The sequence below is a fragment of the Perkinsus marinus genome (genome assembly GCF_000006405.1).
Source record: "Perkinsus marinus ATCC 50983 genomic scaffold scf_1104296931854, whole genome shotgun sequence".
Taxonomy (NCBI): domain Eukaryota; phylum Perkinsozoa; order Perkinsida; family Perkinsidae; genus Perkinsus; species Perkinsus marinus.
The window spans coordinates 71,200-85,700 of record NW_003215631.1 but is presented as its reverse complement, the minus strand read 5'-3'; the positions used below and the strand labels follow the sequence as shown (position 1 = coordinate 85,700).

Below are 14,501 nucleotides of genomic sequence, written 5' to 3'. Positions count from 1 at the left end.
TTCATCGCTCCGACACGCTGAATGGCATCTTCATATTTCCCCGTTATAGCCCCACTGAACACCATAGCATCCAGTACCCGTGGTAGAAACAACGTCGTAATGTCTTCGATTCAGGATCGATTAGTGTTCGTTCTTAATCGGAGCCTGAGAGAACCAAACGAGTCTTCGAGCTGACTATAAGCAAACGATAGTCGGCTGAAACGATGCAATGATCACTGATGTTGAGCTTCAGAGTTCGCGAGTTGTATTTAAGAACACCGATACACATCCGCAGAGGCGAGGTTGGGCGAGAGGCTGACGTCATTCGGCTCATTTCCCTCGCTACTACCGATTCCTTGGCAATGCTTTTTCTTGTCGCCTTCGAAGTGGATACCCTCTTCTTCGACCGCTCAGTTTTGCTGGCTTTGTGTATCGATATCGTGCGTGAGAACCGATTGAGACGACGGCAACTGAGCACCTGAGAACTCGAAGCATGACAACTTAATCTTTTTCTTCTGATGCTATAGCTTATGTTAGCCGAGCACACACAAAGGAGATCTCACCTTGGGCTGCGTGCTCCCTTTCGATTCGTCAGGCAAGAGCGGGAAGACCTGATAGCAGTACTGTAAGGGGCATAGCCTAGATACAATTATATCTGCTCTCACCTGACCCAGTATACCGGCAGAATTATTCGTCGAAGAGCCAACTGCAACCATTTGGTGCTTCTGGGCATCTTCCTGGTACACTGTCTCGGGCAGAGGAATAGGCTGAAGAAGGTGTTCAACGGCAACATGCTATGTCAGTCCTCAGTCAACTCACCTGAGCATCCTCTTCAGGTTCAATCGCTACACCATCAAGCTGGGACAAATCCATATCACCAGGCACTCGCATCAGGACAAATTCCAACTATAGGAGAGCGTTGGATCAATGGTCTCTCACCCTATGACGATACCTCTTCTTTTTTCCCAATCCAGTCTACAATCTTCGAGGGGAGAGTCATGGTAGCTGTGCTGCTCTGTTTCGAAGGAGACGACATTGACGGTGTGGGCCAGTAAACGTAAGCAACTAACTGAGCATTGGACGATACTCGTTCAACAGCAAGGCGTCAATGGTATCGAGACGGGCAAATGTTACTGGTATCACAATCGTACGGGGATGAGTCTCTGCAGATGGACCTCAGTCCATCGAGCCAGGAAATCCCTTCCCCCCTACTCGACACTTCTTCGTCTTCTTCAGTCTTCATCAGTACTGGTAGCAGCGAATCCGCCAGCATCTAGGAACTTGGATCGGGTCGCAGCATTGAACCTGACCAAATGTGTGACTGGCGTTGCAGTATGAAAATACCGATTGCATCAGCCGCTTGATAACCCACAACGGATACTGTCTAAAACCTCAATATCTTTACCTCACTACCTTGCGGCTTTCGATTGCTCTTTCAAGAGGCTGCCCTTGATATGTACCTTAGCAAAGAAACCTCTGCTCCCAACACGCTCCCAACGACTCGACAACTTACGTATACAGAGTTCCACCAGTCTCTCCTGTGTCCTCCAGGGTGGTACGATAGACGATCGGAATTCTAATAATGAACACCGTGCCGATATATATTCATGCACATCCGGACTCGCTACCCGCAGCGATTATTTTTGCAGTTATAACGGTACTGGATTTCGATTTTGTCTTTTCCACGATCCAGACAGACACGCTCCCCGAGTGTTAGATACTTCTTATGAAAGTGCCTGGATCAAGTGAGGACCAATGGCAGCTGTAGTTCAGCCTGCGAGATTACGTGTTCTCATCGAGGGCCAGGGCACCGTCCGTCGAGCGCCTGGGCAGTTCGTCCAACAGACAATCCGTCACCAGGGCCATCTGGCCACACAGGGAGCAGTAATACCTACCATAGGACAAATTTCGACTTTCTAATCCTTTCTTCTTGTATCATTCACCACGCTGGTTCGAGAATGTGATTGATAACATCGACTCAACTTACTGGGAAAGCTTTCCTTTAGACTTGAGATGGCTGTCCTCGCTCGTATACTCTTCCATCTAAAAAAGAATAGCGTCCGCGGGGCAACTCTTTTTCGCCTTCTCCCACTCAGACAAGTCGAGTGGTCCCATCTATCGAACATATCTACATACATGCCACTCACCTGGAAACGCTTATAACCACCATCCTGGTCCTGCATCTCGTCTCGATCCCTACGAAGATTCTCCAGATGACGGTGCTTGAGATCCAACAGAGTAGGCTGAAACAGGAACAATCCACGAGACAAACATTGCGACGAGTTAGATATCTCCCGAAAAGAATCCTCCATGAACATACCCACAAACTCGCGTTAATTTCGAGAGCGTTCGAAGATGTACGCTCTACAAGCTGAGTTCCTTGAGCGCATATACCCTCCGCGACATGCAATGAGTTGCCCTACAAAAAGCTCCAGGCGTTCCACCCGATACCCACCCCTTCGTCATCAACCGCCTCAGAGGCCTGTCCACTTTCCTTCTCCTGGCCACTTTTCTTCAACCGTATTCGTCGGGAGGGTTTTATACTGCTGATCGACTTCTCGACCTCGGCAGCCTCCTCCTCATGCAGTCGTGTCCGACGTCTGATCATCACTTCCACTACCTTCCCCAGCGCTTACATCCTCACGTACTACCTGAACTCCTCGACTTCGAATGCGTCCGCGGAAACAGCCTGGTTGAAATTATATATAGGAGCCGAAGACATTGATGTGGGATTCCGCAATCCTGGATCAGAGGCGTGAGCTCCCTGGTATGAGAAGAACTCAACCCCATCGAAGGTGTGACCCTCCGGTAACGTGACTATGGAGTAAACGTATCAATGATGATAATGAGAGCGTTACCATTCATAGTGATAATTGCGAACTGTAACAGTAGCAGACGCCGAACACCAGGCTAATTTACAGGGCACATTCATATGCGCCGATGAAAGAGCTATCAGCACTAGTAGAACCTCCCGAGAGAGTCCCTCGATCAATGGAGGTGGTAACGGGACGAAGAAAATAATAGTCGCACGCACTCCAGGGCTATTAGACTTGCAATAACCAAGGTGACCCCTGCCCAGCTAATAATGGTACGATATCAGATCACTGAGGCCTTGTCTGAAAACATTCGTATGGGTCCGATCTTGTGATGAATTCTTCGCCACTACCTATTCTTCATCTTCTGAGTCGGAGTCCTCCACGTTCAACCCGTCCGTAACCAGGTTAGGCACACAGCTCATCGAATAAGCTCCAGGTATGGTTTCCTGAAAACCAAACATGGATTCCACAAAATACCCGATCGGGGAGAGGGAAATAGAAGACATGATGAAGGCATTGCAGTCTACCTTTCGTTCCTGGAACAAGCCCCGTTGCTCCACATTGTCCGAACCAACGAACTCTTCCTCATCAAAGGACATCTTCAACCTCTTACTCGGCTGTCGCATATCTTCCTGCTCATCATCATCGATGTCCTCCAGGTACCTACCATGGAATTTATCGATACACGATCACTCCGAATGTGGGCCTACTGTTCCAGCAAACTAGCCACCGCATTGGACTCCTTCCGGGGAGTTCGTCTCTCCTCAATTGGCGATGCCAACATTGAGCCTGAAGTTTTCTTATTCGGCCGCGGAGAGTCCTGGAAGTAGTTGCGCCCTTTCTCCGCCGAGGTGGCCTGAACAAAAGGGTGGGACGCAGATATAGTATAGAGCGCAACAGGTGAGCCTTAGAACTGCGAGTCCCGAATTCCAAGACTGCCTCACAGGTTTATTTCTATGATGTCACGAATGCCGCATATATGATAAAGGATGGAGCCCTCACTGCTCATGTATATTACCTTGCGTTCCCCGACATCCTCGTCCTCCTCGTCACCGTCATCTGACTCGAACCAGTGTTCCTCTTCGCGATCTTCTCCAAATCTGTCCGCTTCAGCAGCAGTGTCGGGAAGAGCTGCTGTTTTATTCCGGAACTCATCGTTCGGCCTCGCCTGCAGCGTTAAACTTTGTATCTGGCACACTATTGGGTCCGAGTGCTCCACGGCCAGCGATATGAATCTCACCGCAGTGTTATCCAGGTTCTGTAAATAGGAGTATGTCGTGGGGTTTCTTAATGTACTACGGAGGAGCTGAACATAAAAGACGATACCAACCGTCACCGCCTCTACTCCTAGACTGACACAGTATCACGAGTATTTCAGAGTCTGAGGACCATCCAGTGCAACTACTAAAGCACAACTACTCAGCTTCCACTTCTTTTGCATTTCCGACTCCCACCCAACTCATCACCAATAGGTCGCGAATGTCACGACCCAAGATCGGCAATACACGTGATTGACCCAGATTCCCCCGAAACACGCGGAAAAAATAAATGTGAAGCCCGATCTCATATTTATTACTGATTCGAAATTCCTGATCTCATATACTATCCCGAGACACAAATTTGGTATCAAACCACCGGATCTCCCAGTCTCCGCTCGTGCGTGCAGGTACTCCAAAATGACTGGAATTAATTTATCTAGACTCGATCCAAAGATCGGATCCTGATCAATCAGATCCGAGACATACACAGACAGTTAGGCGAACTACCTTGGTGTACAACATCGAAAGAGCGAGGCGTAGACCGGCCACAACGACCTGAGGTCGAGAAAGTTTAAACCATTTCGTCTGCCTCGACATTACTATTTTTGGAGCGGACAAATCAGTGTCCAAATTTCGAACATTTCGAGTTATCCACTCCACAACAGAGCCGATACGGCGGCTCAGCAGATATCTTGCCCGGCCAGCTGAGGAAAAGACTGTGCACACGTTCGAATGATCAAATTGGATCTACTTTTATGCATCTTGACACAGTAAGCCAAGAGCTCATAGCAAGCACAGACCCCGTACGGCGTCCGACCGGACGGGTTGCTCAAAACCCTCAGTAATGTCGATACCTGATCACGCGAGTGAACGCATTATCGCACCAAGCTGCCAGAATGCGATGTCATCCCAACAAGAGTCGCGAAGCGAGGAGGAGCTTTCAACGATACGTCCCTTCGAGTACTACCAGGCCATTTTCAGAGTACATAGTCGTCATCAAACTCTCACCCAAAGCTGCGTCAGAAACTGATCATGAGGATGGAGTGATGACGAGGATCACTTATACCAACCTGCTGGCTCCAGTAGTAGTTGTATGATGTCCCTTATCTGCGATAAGAGCCCCTCGTCAGTGAGTTTGTCACAATTAGGTCGCGCAGATAGTAACCCGACCAAGAGGGAAGGTAGAGGGAGATGAGCACTTTGGTTATCGCCAGGAGTATCGACTGAAGATACCCAGACATTCACTCGCCCCAGCGCTACGAACGCACTCGATTTCATTCAATGAGCCTCACGAAGCAGAACAAATCCCAAAATCAACTCCACGGGAGACTCAGCAACTCGTGAGCGTGATATCACAATCGAGTTACGAAAAAAAGCATCATCCTTCATCTCAATAGACTCCCCTCCGGAGACTCCTACCCTGGTCAGCCGTATCGGTGCCATTCGCAGCCGACTGCCCACTTCCATCTCCCTCAGAGTCGCAGAAGTCCCATATCGCCACCGGGCAAGCCATCGATAAGTTGACCAATATATCAACCGCCACATCTGCGCCAACATCATCCATCTCCGCGATAGCATCCTTGCAAGCCTTCAGAATCGGCTCGAACACCTCTTGACGCTCTGAACGAGAGAGAAAGAATGAAGGAGACCAGGATACCATGCTTCTCCTGTTGAGGGAAGCGCGTGAAGAAAGATTGAGCGGACAATATGATATGTATCCAGCCACTACTGTAGGCACGAGCAACTCATTGGATTTTTCGATTCCCAAACAGGGCTGTTAGCGGACTACATCAAGCAACGACTATTGTAATCGCATCTCCCCGGTCGAACAGCCACAAGTTGAAGCATGTGACCGACCCCACCACCGAGATGTCGCAAGCACGATATGTCACGGATAGTTTTACTACTCATTATATCCAACGTCTCCTTCCTGTCCTGAGGCGGCATCAACCGACACATCGTGAGCACTTCCAGCACCTACAAATAATACGACGATACTGACCTGATGAATTCGCAACTCTAGTATTACGAATTTGATGCCATTATTCCTATCCTCTTTCCACTGCTTTTCATCAACCCGTCGCTCATCCTCTTTTGGGAATAGATTGGAGAAAATTGTTCCATAGTTCTTGCAGATATAGTCCAGAATGGTCAAACTGTTAGAATATCTGAAAACTCATCGAGTCAAGCCGATTCCGATATCAGCTGAGCCCGGCAAGATAACGATAATATTACTCGGAGTCAGCTGACGACTCGATAGTAGTTGATAAATGCGCTATGAGACGATCACGATTGATTCCAGTCAAAAGATCGGAAACCCACAATGGTGCACATTCATTTCCCCCTCTGAGCGATAACGAACCGAGTTTTCACTGTCGAGGACCATAGCCAGGCGAACAGCTTTCTCACGATCTTACTGTAATGATGCGAAAGTTGTGAAGGACTGCTCATCGATCAATGCAGCCAACACAGAATCCCTTAGATATCCCACACGATAGTTGAGATGGACACAGTCGAGGATGGTCGGGGGGAAGCATACTCGATTGGACGGGGGATGGTACTGGCTTAGAAACGATCTGTGCTTCACTTGACGGTATGTAGCTGAGCATAAAATGCTAGGTGTATCAATTGTTGAGCCAGAGTGTACCATCATGCTCAAGCATTCCCAGGATGTCCATGTAAATGTCATCAGTTTGGATGAGACTATATAGAACATCTGGTTCGTTCTGAGCAATCAACGCTCGTACCTGGAAGGCAAGCACACTCGACAGCACACACGATTCAGTCATGGCCACTGTTCGTGCTCACCACGCTCGCTGTTGCTGCACAGGCCTCCTCATCTCCAGTGGCTTCCGCATCATGGAACGCCTTCCGGAGACTCGACTTCCACTCGGGTGACGTGACCTGACAAACATCGCACTACCTACAAAATGCTCAAATGTGATGGTTACTACCTCATCCACAACTCGGCGATGATACGTTATGGGGAATTTCTCGCCTGAAGACCACCAGTGAGTCCATAGCTACCGATCAAATCAGAGCGACGATGCCCAGGCTAGCAATCTCTGTAAATTTATAGGAGTCATTTCACACGGAATTCGAACCCGATTCATTATAATTCCATCAAGACCAGCCCGGAAGAACACAGAAAATTTCCATGAAAACCTCGGCCTTAAGACGATGTGAAAGCACTCGTAGTCGAGGAAAACAGGACAGATCGAAGAGCTGATTGAATCCACGCTGTCCTTCATGATACCAGCCACAATAGGACAAAATGTGTGAGTTCTGATGTATAGCATGTACACAGCGATCCCTATTACCGGCTTCCTTCAACGACAGCACTACATCAACCAGGTTACTGACAGTTGGGTAGGGGATGAGAGGCGCCTGAGAACCTACTGTACCTGGGGAATCCAGAATGTCAAGGACCAACACTACCAGTCTTATTACCGTTGCTAACTTCGTCCTCGGGGGTGGCCCAAGATGCTGTTCGGCTACTTCTGCTACTGTCAGCGGACAGAGATCGATCCTTCGAAGCTCGTCGAGATGAACTTGTTGGCGTATGGCTCCCATTCGACCTCGGCGAGCTATCGCCCATCTAATACAATGTACCCTACTCTTCCACGATCGAATAAGGCAGAAACCGTGGGTCAACCGTAGCGACTCTGGAGAGATAACGTGAACTACGGTGCATCGCAAGGCTGCACTAACACTGCCAACAATTCGAATATAAACCTCTGAGAACCGACGAACTCCAAAACCCTAGTACATTTTTGTTGACTTCTTGAATCATATTCCATATCTGGATAGCACCAGCTCTATCCTGGAAACTGATTGCCAGGTCAGTCTGAATGAAGAATACGTGCAAACGGCCGCGATGCGGGGCTCGTATTATAAATGTGATCAACATTACGTTTAGATGCACGACTACACAATTTGTCGCAAATTTAGTCTATGATACTTATTAGCAACTCTTCGCAAGCCAACTATACCTCAGTCATACAGAGTGAACTACTACAGTAATACATCATCAATACTCAAACACAGTACATGGCCCTCTTGTAGGTTTTACATTCCATAGAAGCTCAGTCGAGTCGGTGAACAGAGAGTGCCATATTCCGTACGACTCGCTTAAGAACGACCCAAGCACCATCCCATCGATTACTACCTCTTTTTGATTGTTCTCCGTCCATATTAGTATCGATGGAGTATGTCTACTATAACAGTCCTTTGGCTGTACATAACTTTGCAGTATCAACTTCTCTGGATCACTATCTTCCCCAATAGAATCCTCACTGTCGGATCCAGACCTTTTTCGACGTCTCTCGGGAGCCACCTAAGCCGGCATCTATATGGCGATTTCCTATAATTTCTGTTACCACAATCCAAGCGGCAGGCCATCCATCCTCGAAGCTTGCTGTGCTGCCCTCAGCAATAACAACATCAACAAAGCCCGTTCCTCTGTCAACCCACTTCGCCCCTGCATCCAAGCTATATATCTGCCGAGTATTTGGAAATGCTAATAGAAAGGAAACTTCCAGCAACCTCACTTTCGCACGCCGCTCCGGCCTCCCGATAACGTCTGGATTAATCTCGACGATCTTGGATAGCTCCAAAGGTACAAGATTCTCCAGCCCCGGCGCTGAGGTAGGACTGCCGGATCCTCGGGGTGACCTGATGTCATCACACTGATGAACTGTAGCAGTACCGACACTGGGGTCGGCCAATGTCGTGGATTTCGACGTCGTTCGCTCATGCAAAGATCCAATGGACTGTCTTAAGGACTCCTCTCACCCCGATATTTCCAACCCCTACGTTCCCGACATGAACCGCCCCTCACTACCTCAGGGAGGAGGAGTCCGCCTTTAACTCCTCTTCATCGTGTCGAGGTACGGGGCCTGTCGGAGGCGACGGCGTCCGACTAACCTTCAGCCGCGTGCCTCCAGGAGGCGATGGTATTGGTGGAGGCATCGAGTCTCAAACCGAATCAACAGCTACCGACCAACTACTAGCTTTTGCTCCTTATAAAAGATAGTAGTTCGAGAACAACACCAAAGTTGTTCGGTGTGGACCGAATTCCAACCACTGATTTCTTATTCGCTACTTCGCGAGTAACACCGTGTCTCTGCTTCGGACGAGATAACAGTATTTTAATAACACTCATCATGAATGAGTGTGTAGGGTATTTCAGATAACACCAAAGTGTCTTACAACAACCTTCGAGTTGAGTCAACTTTCAAGAAAGAATGGAGGGACAGATTTCAAATCGCGCGCGCCCACGGATCAACTACTTGCGATGCGATTCTTCTTGTGACTTAGTAAGAGTGCGCCATCGATGATCTGAGTAAAGCCGATCGTCTTGCTTGTATAATGAGTAAGTCATAAGTGAATACAATGACGCGCTGCCCGACCCGAACTGCTCGCATGTCCAACAACATGGATGCATCAATATCCGCTCTCAAAGTTTCCTTCCTCATAGTAACATGGGCATGTGCCAAATCAAGGCCCGCACGGGTATCGGAAAACCAGTGAAATGCCAAACATTTCAGAGTCGACAACCCTTCAAATCAAAAACTGAACCTCATCACACGGAAAAAACGTTTGTTCTCGACAAAATCCTAGGCTCAGCACTCACATTGAAGATTCTGTAGAATACTTGGCAAGTACGAGACGTGTACACACGCAAACGCAACTTCTGTTTTCGCGAGCTCGGGAATTCCGGAGTTTTGACAGGTGCAAGTTACCTTATACTTTACAACACAACACTCACTGGACTCCCTACAGCTCGAAGAGCAACACTCATCTATCATCACTTGATTGGGAAGGGTATTTAGATAACGTTAGAAACGTAATCGTTAGCAGTCTCAGTCAGCGTCGGCTCGCTGTGGGATCTTTCAAGGTATACGTGCTCACAGCGATGCCGCCCACCAATAAGGGACTTCTACTGGTCATAATCGTACGGAGACATCACATCATCAATCTTGAGAATCATTTTGACCACCTGTGTCGCGAGGCTGAGTTGCTCGATCTGAAACGAAGACTTGCGAAATGAGCACGGAGAGTTCACGTATCATGATCACCTTAGAAGCCGTGGCTTCATACACGCCCTGCTTCCACATATCATTTGTGCCCTGAGCAATGCAGTCGACCCCAAATACAGGCTTTCCGGTGGATATTTGGAGATTCCTGAATGAATAGAACTTTGCTTACTGAAAGAGCAACTGGTAATACTACCTCACTTGAGCCACCGTCTTGAGTGGCTGTAACCCTGAATTCTCACTGAGACAGTTCGGAATTGTCTCAAGCGCGTCGGCGAAGGCCATCATAGAGTACTGCTCCACAGTAGGCTCCTTATCAGCAGCATCAGCGACGGCAATGCTGGCGGCGATCTCAGAACAACCACCACCGGGCACAACCTGATCGAAGTAAATGAACCCATAGCCGCTTAGAAGGACGTACCCTGCTGTCGCGGATGAGGTTGCGGACACAGCACATGGCATCATGTAAGCACCTCTTGGCCTCATCAACAGCCATCTGATTGCCACCACGGACTAGCACCGTCACCTGATCACGGAAGAGAATGGTAAGAGCCATTCTACAACTCCTGATAGCCTACAGTCTTTGAATTAGCACAGTCCTCAATGACAATCATAGAGTCCTTATCAGTAGTGCCGAGACTCAACTCCCTCACTGTACCGGCATGGCCTGAAACAAATGATTAGTATTCTATGCAGCGATGAAGCTACTCAACTTACCAAGTTTAGCAGAGGTTAACTCCGAGAATCGAGGGACGATACGGCCCCCAGTAGCAATAGCAATGAGCTCGAGCTCAACACCTCCGACCCAACGGATAGCCGGAAGGTTGCGCTGATACCTGTGGGCATGCACAATATCAATGATTTGTGGAAGAGTTCCTATTACAAAAGATGGTTGGCCTCGTCATCGAACCCCCATTGACAGATCGCCAAATTAGCACCAGATGCCAGCATTGTGTCTACCATGTCAGAGAAATACCTGAGGACGACTATGATGGTCATACCCCCAAGCGACGTTCGACTACTTTTGCTCATATTTATAAAGCTTCTTGTAGTCCTCAGCGGATTTGATGTCGATCTTATGCTTGGTCTTAGGCTTCGGTGGCTCAAATGGGCAGGTGAGAATGCCTAATTGGGACAGAAGTGAAATCCACTGGCACACTTGCACGAATTCCCACAAATTTTGGCGTCCTTAATCTCCTTCGGCATTTGGGGATGGGAGAACTCCTTGTCGATCACAATGCCATTGACTAAACAGGTATCTTCTAATCGGCCGCCAACCTTGCCCTAAATCCCATGGAAGTACTATCACGGGCAACACGAGTGAACAGCCCTACCTCGACTTTGATAAGATCGAAGTTGACGTCCTTCCGCTCCAAGTCGGCAACCGACAAGACAGCGTCGGTAGCAATCTTGGCCATCTGGGCTTGTCGAGAGGACACTATCTACTCAAGAGAGCCTGACGCTAGAAGGATCCTTCATTGACAGTACTTTAGAGCCCAGCGCGGTCATAGCAGCGTGGTGAAGCTCCTCGTTATCATTTTTGAATATATCGACCTGAAGCACCGGGACTTCACACAATGGGTACTTCCTCGGACATTACCTCCTTGCTGATCTCCTGAACACGTTTTACAGCGACTTCACAGGCCTTCTCGAATCCATCAGCGATTCGCAGAGGATGGATGCCCATCTCGAGGAGCCTGATAAAGCAATCGGATGAGCTTCGGCAGTAGTAAGCCAGCTCGCTCACTTGTTAGCTTGTTCGAGCAATGCACCAGCGATGATGACGATGCCAGTGGTACCATCACCAATCTCGTCGTCCTAAACATAAACAATATAGAATAAACACATTACAGTTCCTTGGGCCTACCTGGCTCTTCGAGAGCTCAACCATCAACTTAGCCACCTGATTCTCCACTTGCATTTTGTCGAGAATTGTGGCACCATCGTTGGTAACAGTGACGTCACCATCAGGGCCGACGATGATCTTGTCCATGCCTACCATAATGATCACGGTTATGAATTTTCCTGGGAAGAATTGCACTCACCCTTAGGGCCAAGACTAGTCCGGATAGTCTCAGCAACGCTCCGTGCGGCAAGGATGTTAGCCTGTTAAAGAAGAAGTTGCTACGTCTGCTGATGAGGCGAGGGTGTTACCTTCTGAGCGTCCAACCCGGTGACTCGCTTTTTATCATTCTGATCTTGCATGATCACGAAGGGATTACCATACTCGTCCACGGCGAGTTGGCCCACTGGGAGACCACCTAGGAGAAGAGAGATCTACGTGAGCCTATGTGCCGTGATAGCGATCTCCGGTCGAGCCTGCAAGTTCATTCCTTGGCACCAACGCACATTGATTCATGCGACATAGACACTAAAAGGATTATAGCCGTGGCTACAGCCCCTCCCTTGCGAGAAATGATGAATCCTGAGTAATTAACGATTCAATCGTCGGGAATGGGCTGTAGTCTGACGACAACTTCACCCTATACAATGCTAAGATTGACAATAATGCCCATGAAATATGACGATCAGCGTTAATAAGTTTCACTTACTTGTCCCTTCGTTGATTGATGCCATCTCCAATAACAAATATCTCCCCCAAAAATTGTTGTGCCGAGGGGTGAATGCAGCGAAACCGAAATGGAGGCGGAGCGAAGCTTTGCACGTTTACCAGTTTTGGCCAATTTGCAACCACTGCGACAACATCGCTCATCTTAGAGAACTTCGCTTAGTAGTGCGTGACTAAGCAATTAAATGGAGCATCAGTAAAGTCAAACACGGTTCTCGGAGGAGTTGCAGAGGGAGTTCTCGTCAGCCCTGCCGGATCCAGCCGTCAGTGTTCAACTCGTTCTGCTGCTAGCCCGGGCTCGGATGAATAGGTGATTACCTCGTCAACTGATTTGGATATAGAGTGGTCGATCCTATCAGGCTAGCTCGGACTCTAGATTCGAGGCACGATTTCACTGTGCTGGTCATGGCTCGGTACAAATATGATACTCTTTTGAGGCTCCTGATCTGGGAAATCATCAGGCTGCTTGTTCAAGTTTGTGGTTAAGAGGTATTGTTTCATGGAAACTCGCGTTTCAGTTCCACTGGTGAATATACTCTCGATAGCAGTGTCGAGCGAGCATGATCGAGGATGTAATAATGATGCAATCTCAGCGAGCCCGATCACCAAAGTGGAGCAATCATTTCAAATCGTCTTCACAATACTTGGGGATTCTGACGGGGGTTTTGGCAATCTCTTTCTCTCTGGGGACTCGGGAAACAGTGCCCGCAGCAGGTTTGAGGGATTTCCGTACATGACCCATGTCCTGCATACTTGCTCCGTGAGTCACAAGTTGATCCAGAACGACCATTTTCTTCCTTCCGACCTCAGACTCCCCTTAACTCTTATTGTAGCGAGTCACTCATAGCGGAATTGCTGATAGCAAAGCTCAGGAGTTGTTTGTATTGATCCAATACTACTGACGGGTCGCCCACTTTGAGCCGTCTTATGGGAGAACGCGGTATCATTGCCAGGAGACTGATCACTCGGTGACTCGTGAAGGACGTGACTAAGAATTGTGATTCCCTCCATTCGTCTTTTCGTGCGTGAGTTCAGTAACTCCCATCAAAGAACACAGTAGCATAAGTTGATATACAACTTGTATAATACAGGGGCCATGGATATTCTACTGGTGGGATGACTCACAATGCTAACCGAAGTTTTGCGGCTCGTCTCACGATGACCTCGCATTCGATAACCTGACCAAGCAAAACAGCAAAACTCGAACTGGATCGAATGAACACTCACAACGGTGCCACTTGTAACTGATACAAATGAGGATCGATCATTCGTCAGTAGACTATCTGGCATAGTGGTAAGAGAAGGCCTCCCCATGTAGGTATCTGTCATCACGTTTCATAATCTCTAGCAGGAAGCTACTTGGCCTCACGTAGTGCATCTGTCAACCGACTGAAACGGCTACTGCCGATGGCTCTCATAGTCTGACAGTGAAGACGATGCTCTCCTGGTTTTGTCGGGAGGGGAAGCAAACCGTATGACACTGAAATCGATTACTCCCTACGGATGACATGCTTAAATCCCACAAAGCGATCCTCCAATTGAACTATTTCCCTCAGAGCCACCAGCATCATCGACGGCATAGACCAGCACTTTCAGAATCGGCCATGAAGCTATAGAATTGAAAGCTAAGTAGAGATCCAGGGGATGGTTCCATACATACACCGACGTGCCGATAAGATGACGGCTGTCCTGGAAAGGAATGATGGCCCACAAGTCAGAGCGTATCTCTGCCGTACATCAGGATAGCATGTCTGAGTTTGTTCCGACCTAAGTGTTTGACTACTGATCGGCATCCAACCTAACTTCCGGCATTTGCCCAACCACTGCTCACCTGACGAGA

The 14,501-nt window shown here is 48.4% G+C and overlaps 4 protein-coding genes across 4 annotated transcripts in view; all 4 read right to left on the bottom strand.

Moving 5' to 3' along the window:
• The window catches only part of Pmar_PMAR019858 (Exportin-1, putative), a gene marked incomplete at its 5' end in the record, with an annotated part of 7,652 nt that extends 6,637 nt beyond the window's left edge, over positions 1 to 1,015 (bottom strand). Inside the window, 5 exons of the mRNA XM_002786134.1 lie at positions 329 to 457; positions 543 to 590; positions 645 to 746; positions 799 to 885; positions 932 to 1,015. Coding sequence (XP_002786180.1) covers positions 329 to 457; positions 543 to 590; positions 645 to 746; positions 799 to 885; positions 932 to 1,015 — 450 coding nt within the window. The remainder of the gene's footprint in view (positions 1 to 328; positions 458 to 542; positions 591 to 644; positions 747 to 798; positions 886 to 931) is intronic.
• A 29-nt stretch (positions 1,016 to 1,044) lies between these two features.
• Positions 1,045 to 2,701, bottom strand: Pmar_PMAR019857 (conserved hypothetical protein; the record flags this gene model as incomplete). The annotated part of the gene is made up of 10 exons (XM_002786133.1): positions 1,045 to 1,142; positions 1,192 to 1,252; positions 1,393 to 1,439; positions 1,509 to 1,555; positions 1,608 to 1,715; positions 1,766 to 1,870; positions 1,967 to 2,022; positions 2,127 to 2,222; positions 2,435 to 2,579; positions 2,631 to 2,701. 10 exons carry the CDS (start codon positions 2,699 to 2,701, stop codon positions 1,045 to 1,047), a joined length of 834 nt encoding a protein of 277 aa, XP_002786179.1.
• Positions 2,702 to 2,776: 75 nt separating this feature from the next.
• Pmar_PMAR019856 (hypothetical protein) lies at positions 2,777 to 7,964 on the bottom strand (the record flags this gene model as incomplete). Its single annotated transcript, XM_002786132.1, has 23 exons — positions 2,777 to 3,095; positions 3,146 to 3,241; positions 3,323 to 3,458; positions 3,506 to 3,651; positions 3,814 to 3,984; positions 4,036 to 4,101; positions 4,372 to 4,515; positions 4,562 to 4,609; positions 4,655 to 4,758; positions 4,806 to 4,908; positions 5,022 to 5,080; positions 5,125 to 5,277; positions 5,474 to 5,674; positions 5,962 to 6,031; positions 6,084 to 6,222; positions 6,472 to 6,655; positions 6,702 to 6,801; positions 6,863 to 6,958; positions 7,009 to 7,052; positions 7,375 to 7,441; positions 7,505 to 7,652; positions 7,742 to 7,791; positions 7,824 to 7,964. 22 exons carry the CDS (start codon positions 7,962 to 7,964, stop codon positions 3,146 to 3,148), a joined length of 2,466 nt encoding a protein of 821 aa, XP_002786178.1. The 3' UTR covers positions 2,777 to 3,095.
• A 1,888-nt stretch (positions 7,965 to 9,852) lies between these two features.
• Positions 9,853 to 12,458, bottom strand: Pmar_PMAR019855 (T complex chaperonin, putative; the record flags this gene model as incomplete). Its single annotated transcript, XM_002786131.1, has 17 exons — positions 9,853 to 10,082; positions 10,135 to 10,240; positions 10,289 to 10,470; positions 10,514 to 10,618; positions 10,671 to 10,759; positions 10,810 to 10,928; positions 10,976 to 11,068; positions 11,115 to 11,217; positions 11,268 to 11,376; positions 11,427 to 11,534; positions 11,581 to 11,646; positions 11,693 to 11,789; positions 11,840 to 11,910; positions 11,960 to 12,087; positions 12,138 to 12,198; positions 12,247 to 12,353; positions 12,434 to 12,458. The coding sequence occupies 17 exons, from the start codon at positions 12,456 to 12,458 to the stop codon at positions 9,996 to 9,998; spliced, it is 1,656 nt and encodes a 551-aa protein (XP_002786177.1). The 3' UTR covers positions 9,853 to 9,995.
• Positions 12,459 to 14,501: the final 2,043 nt, after the last annotated feature.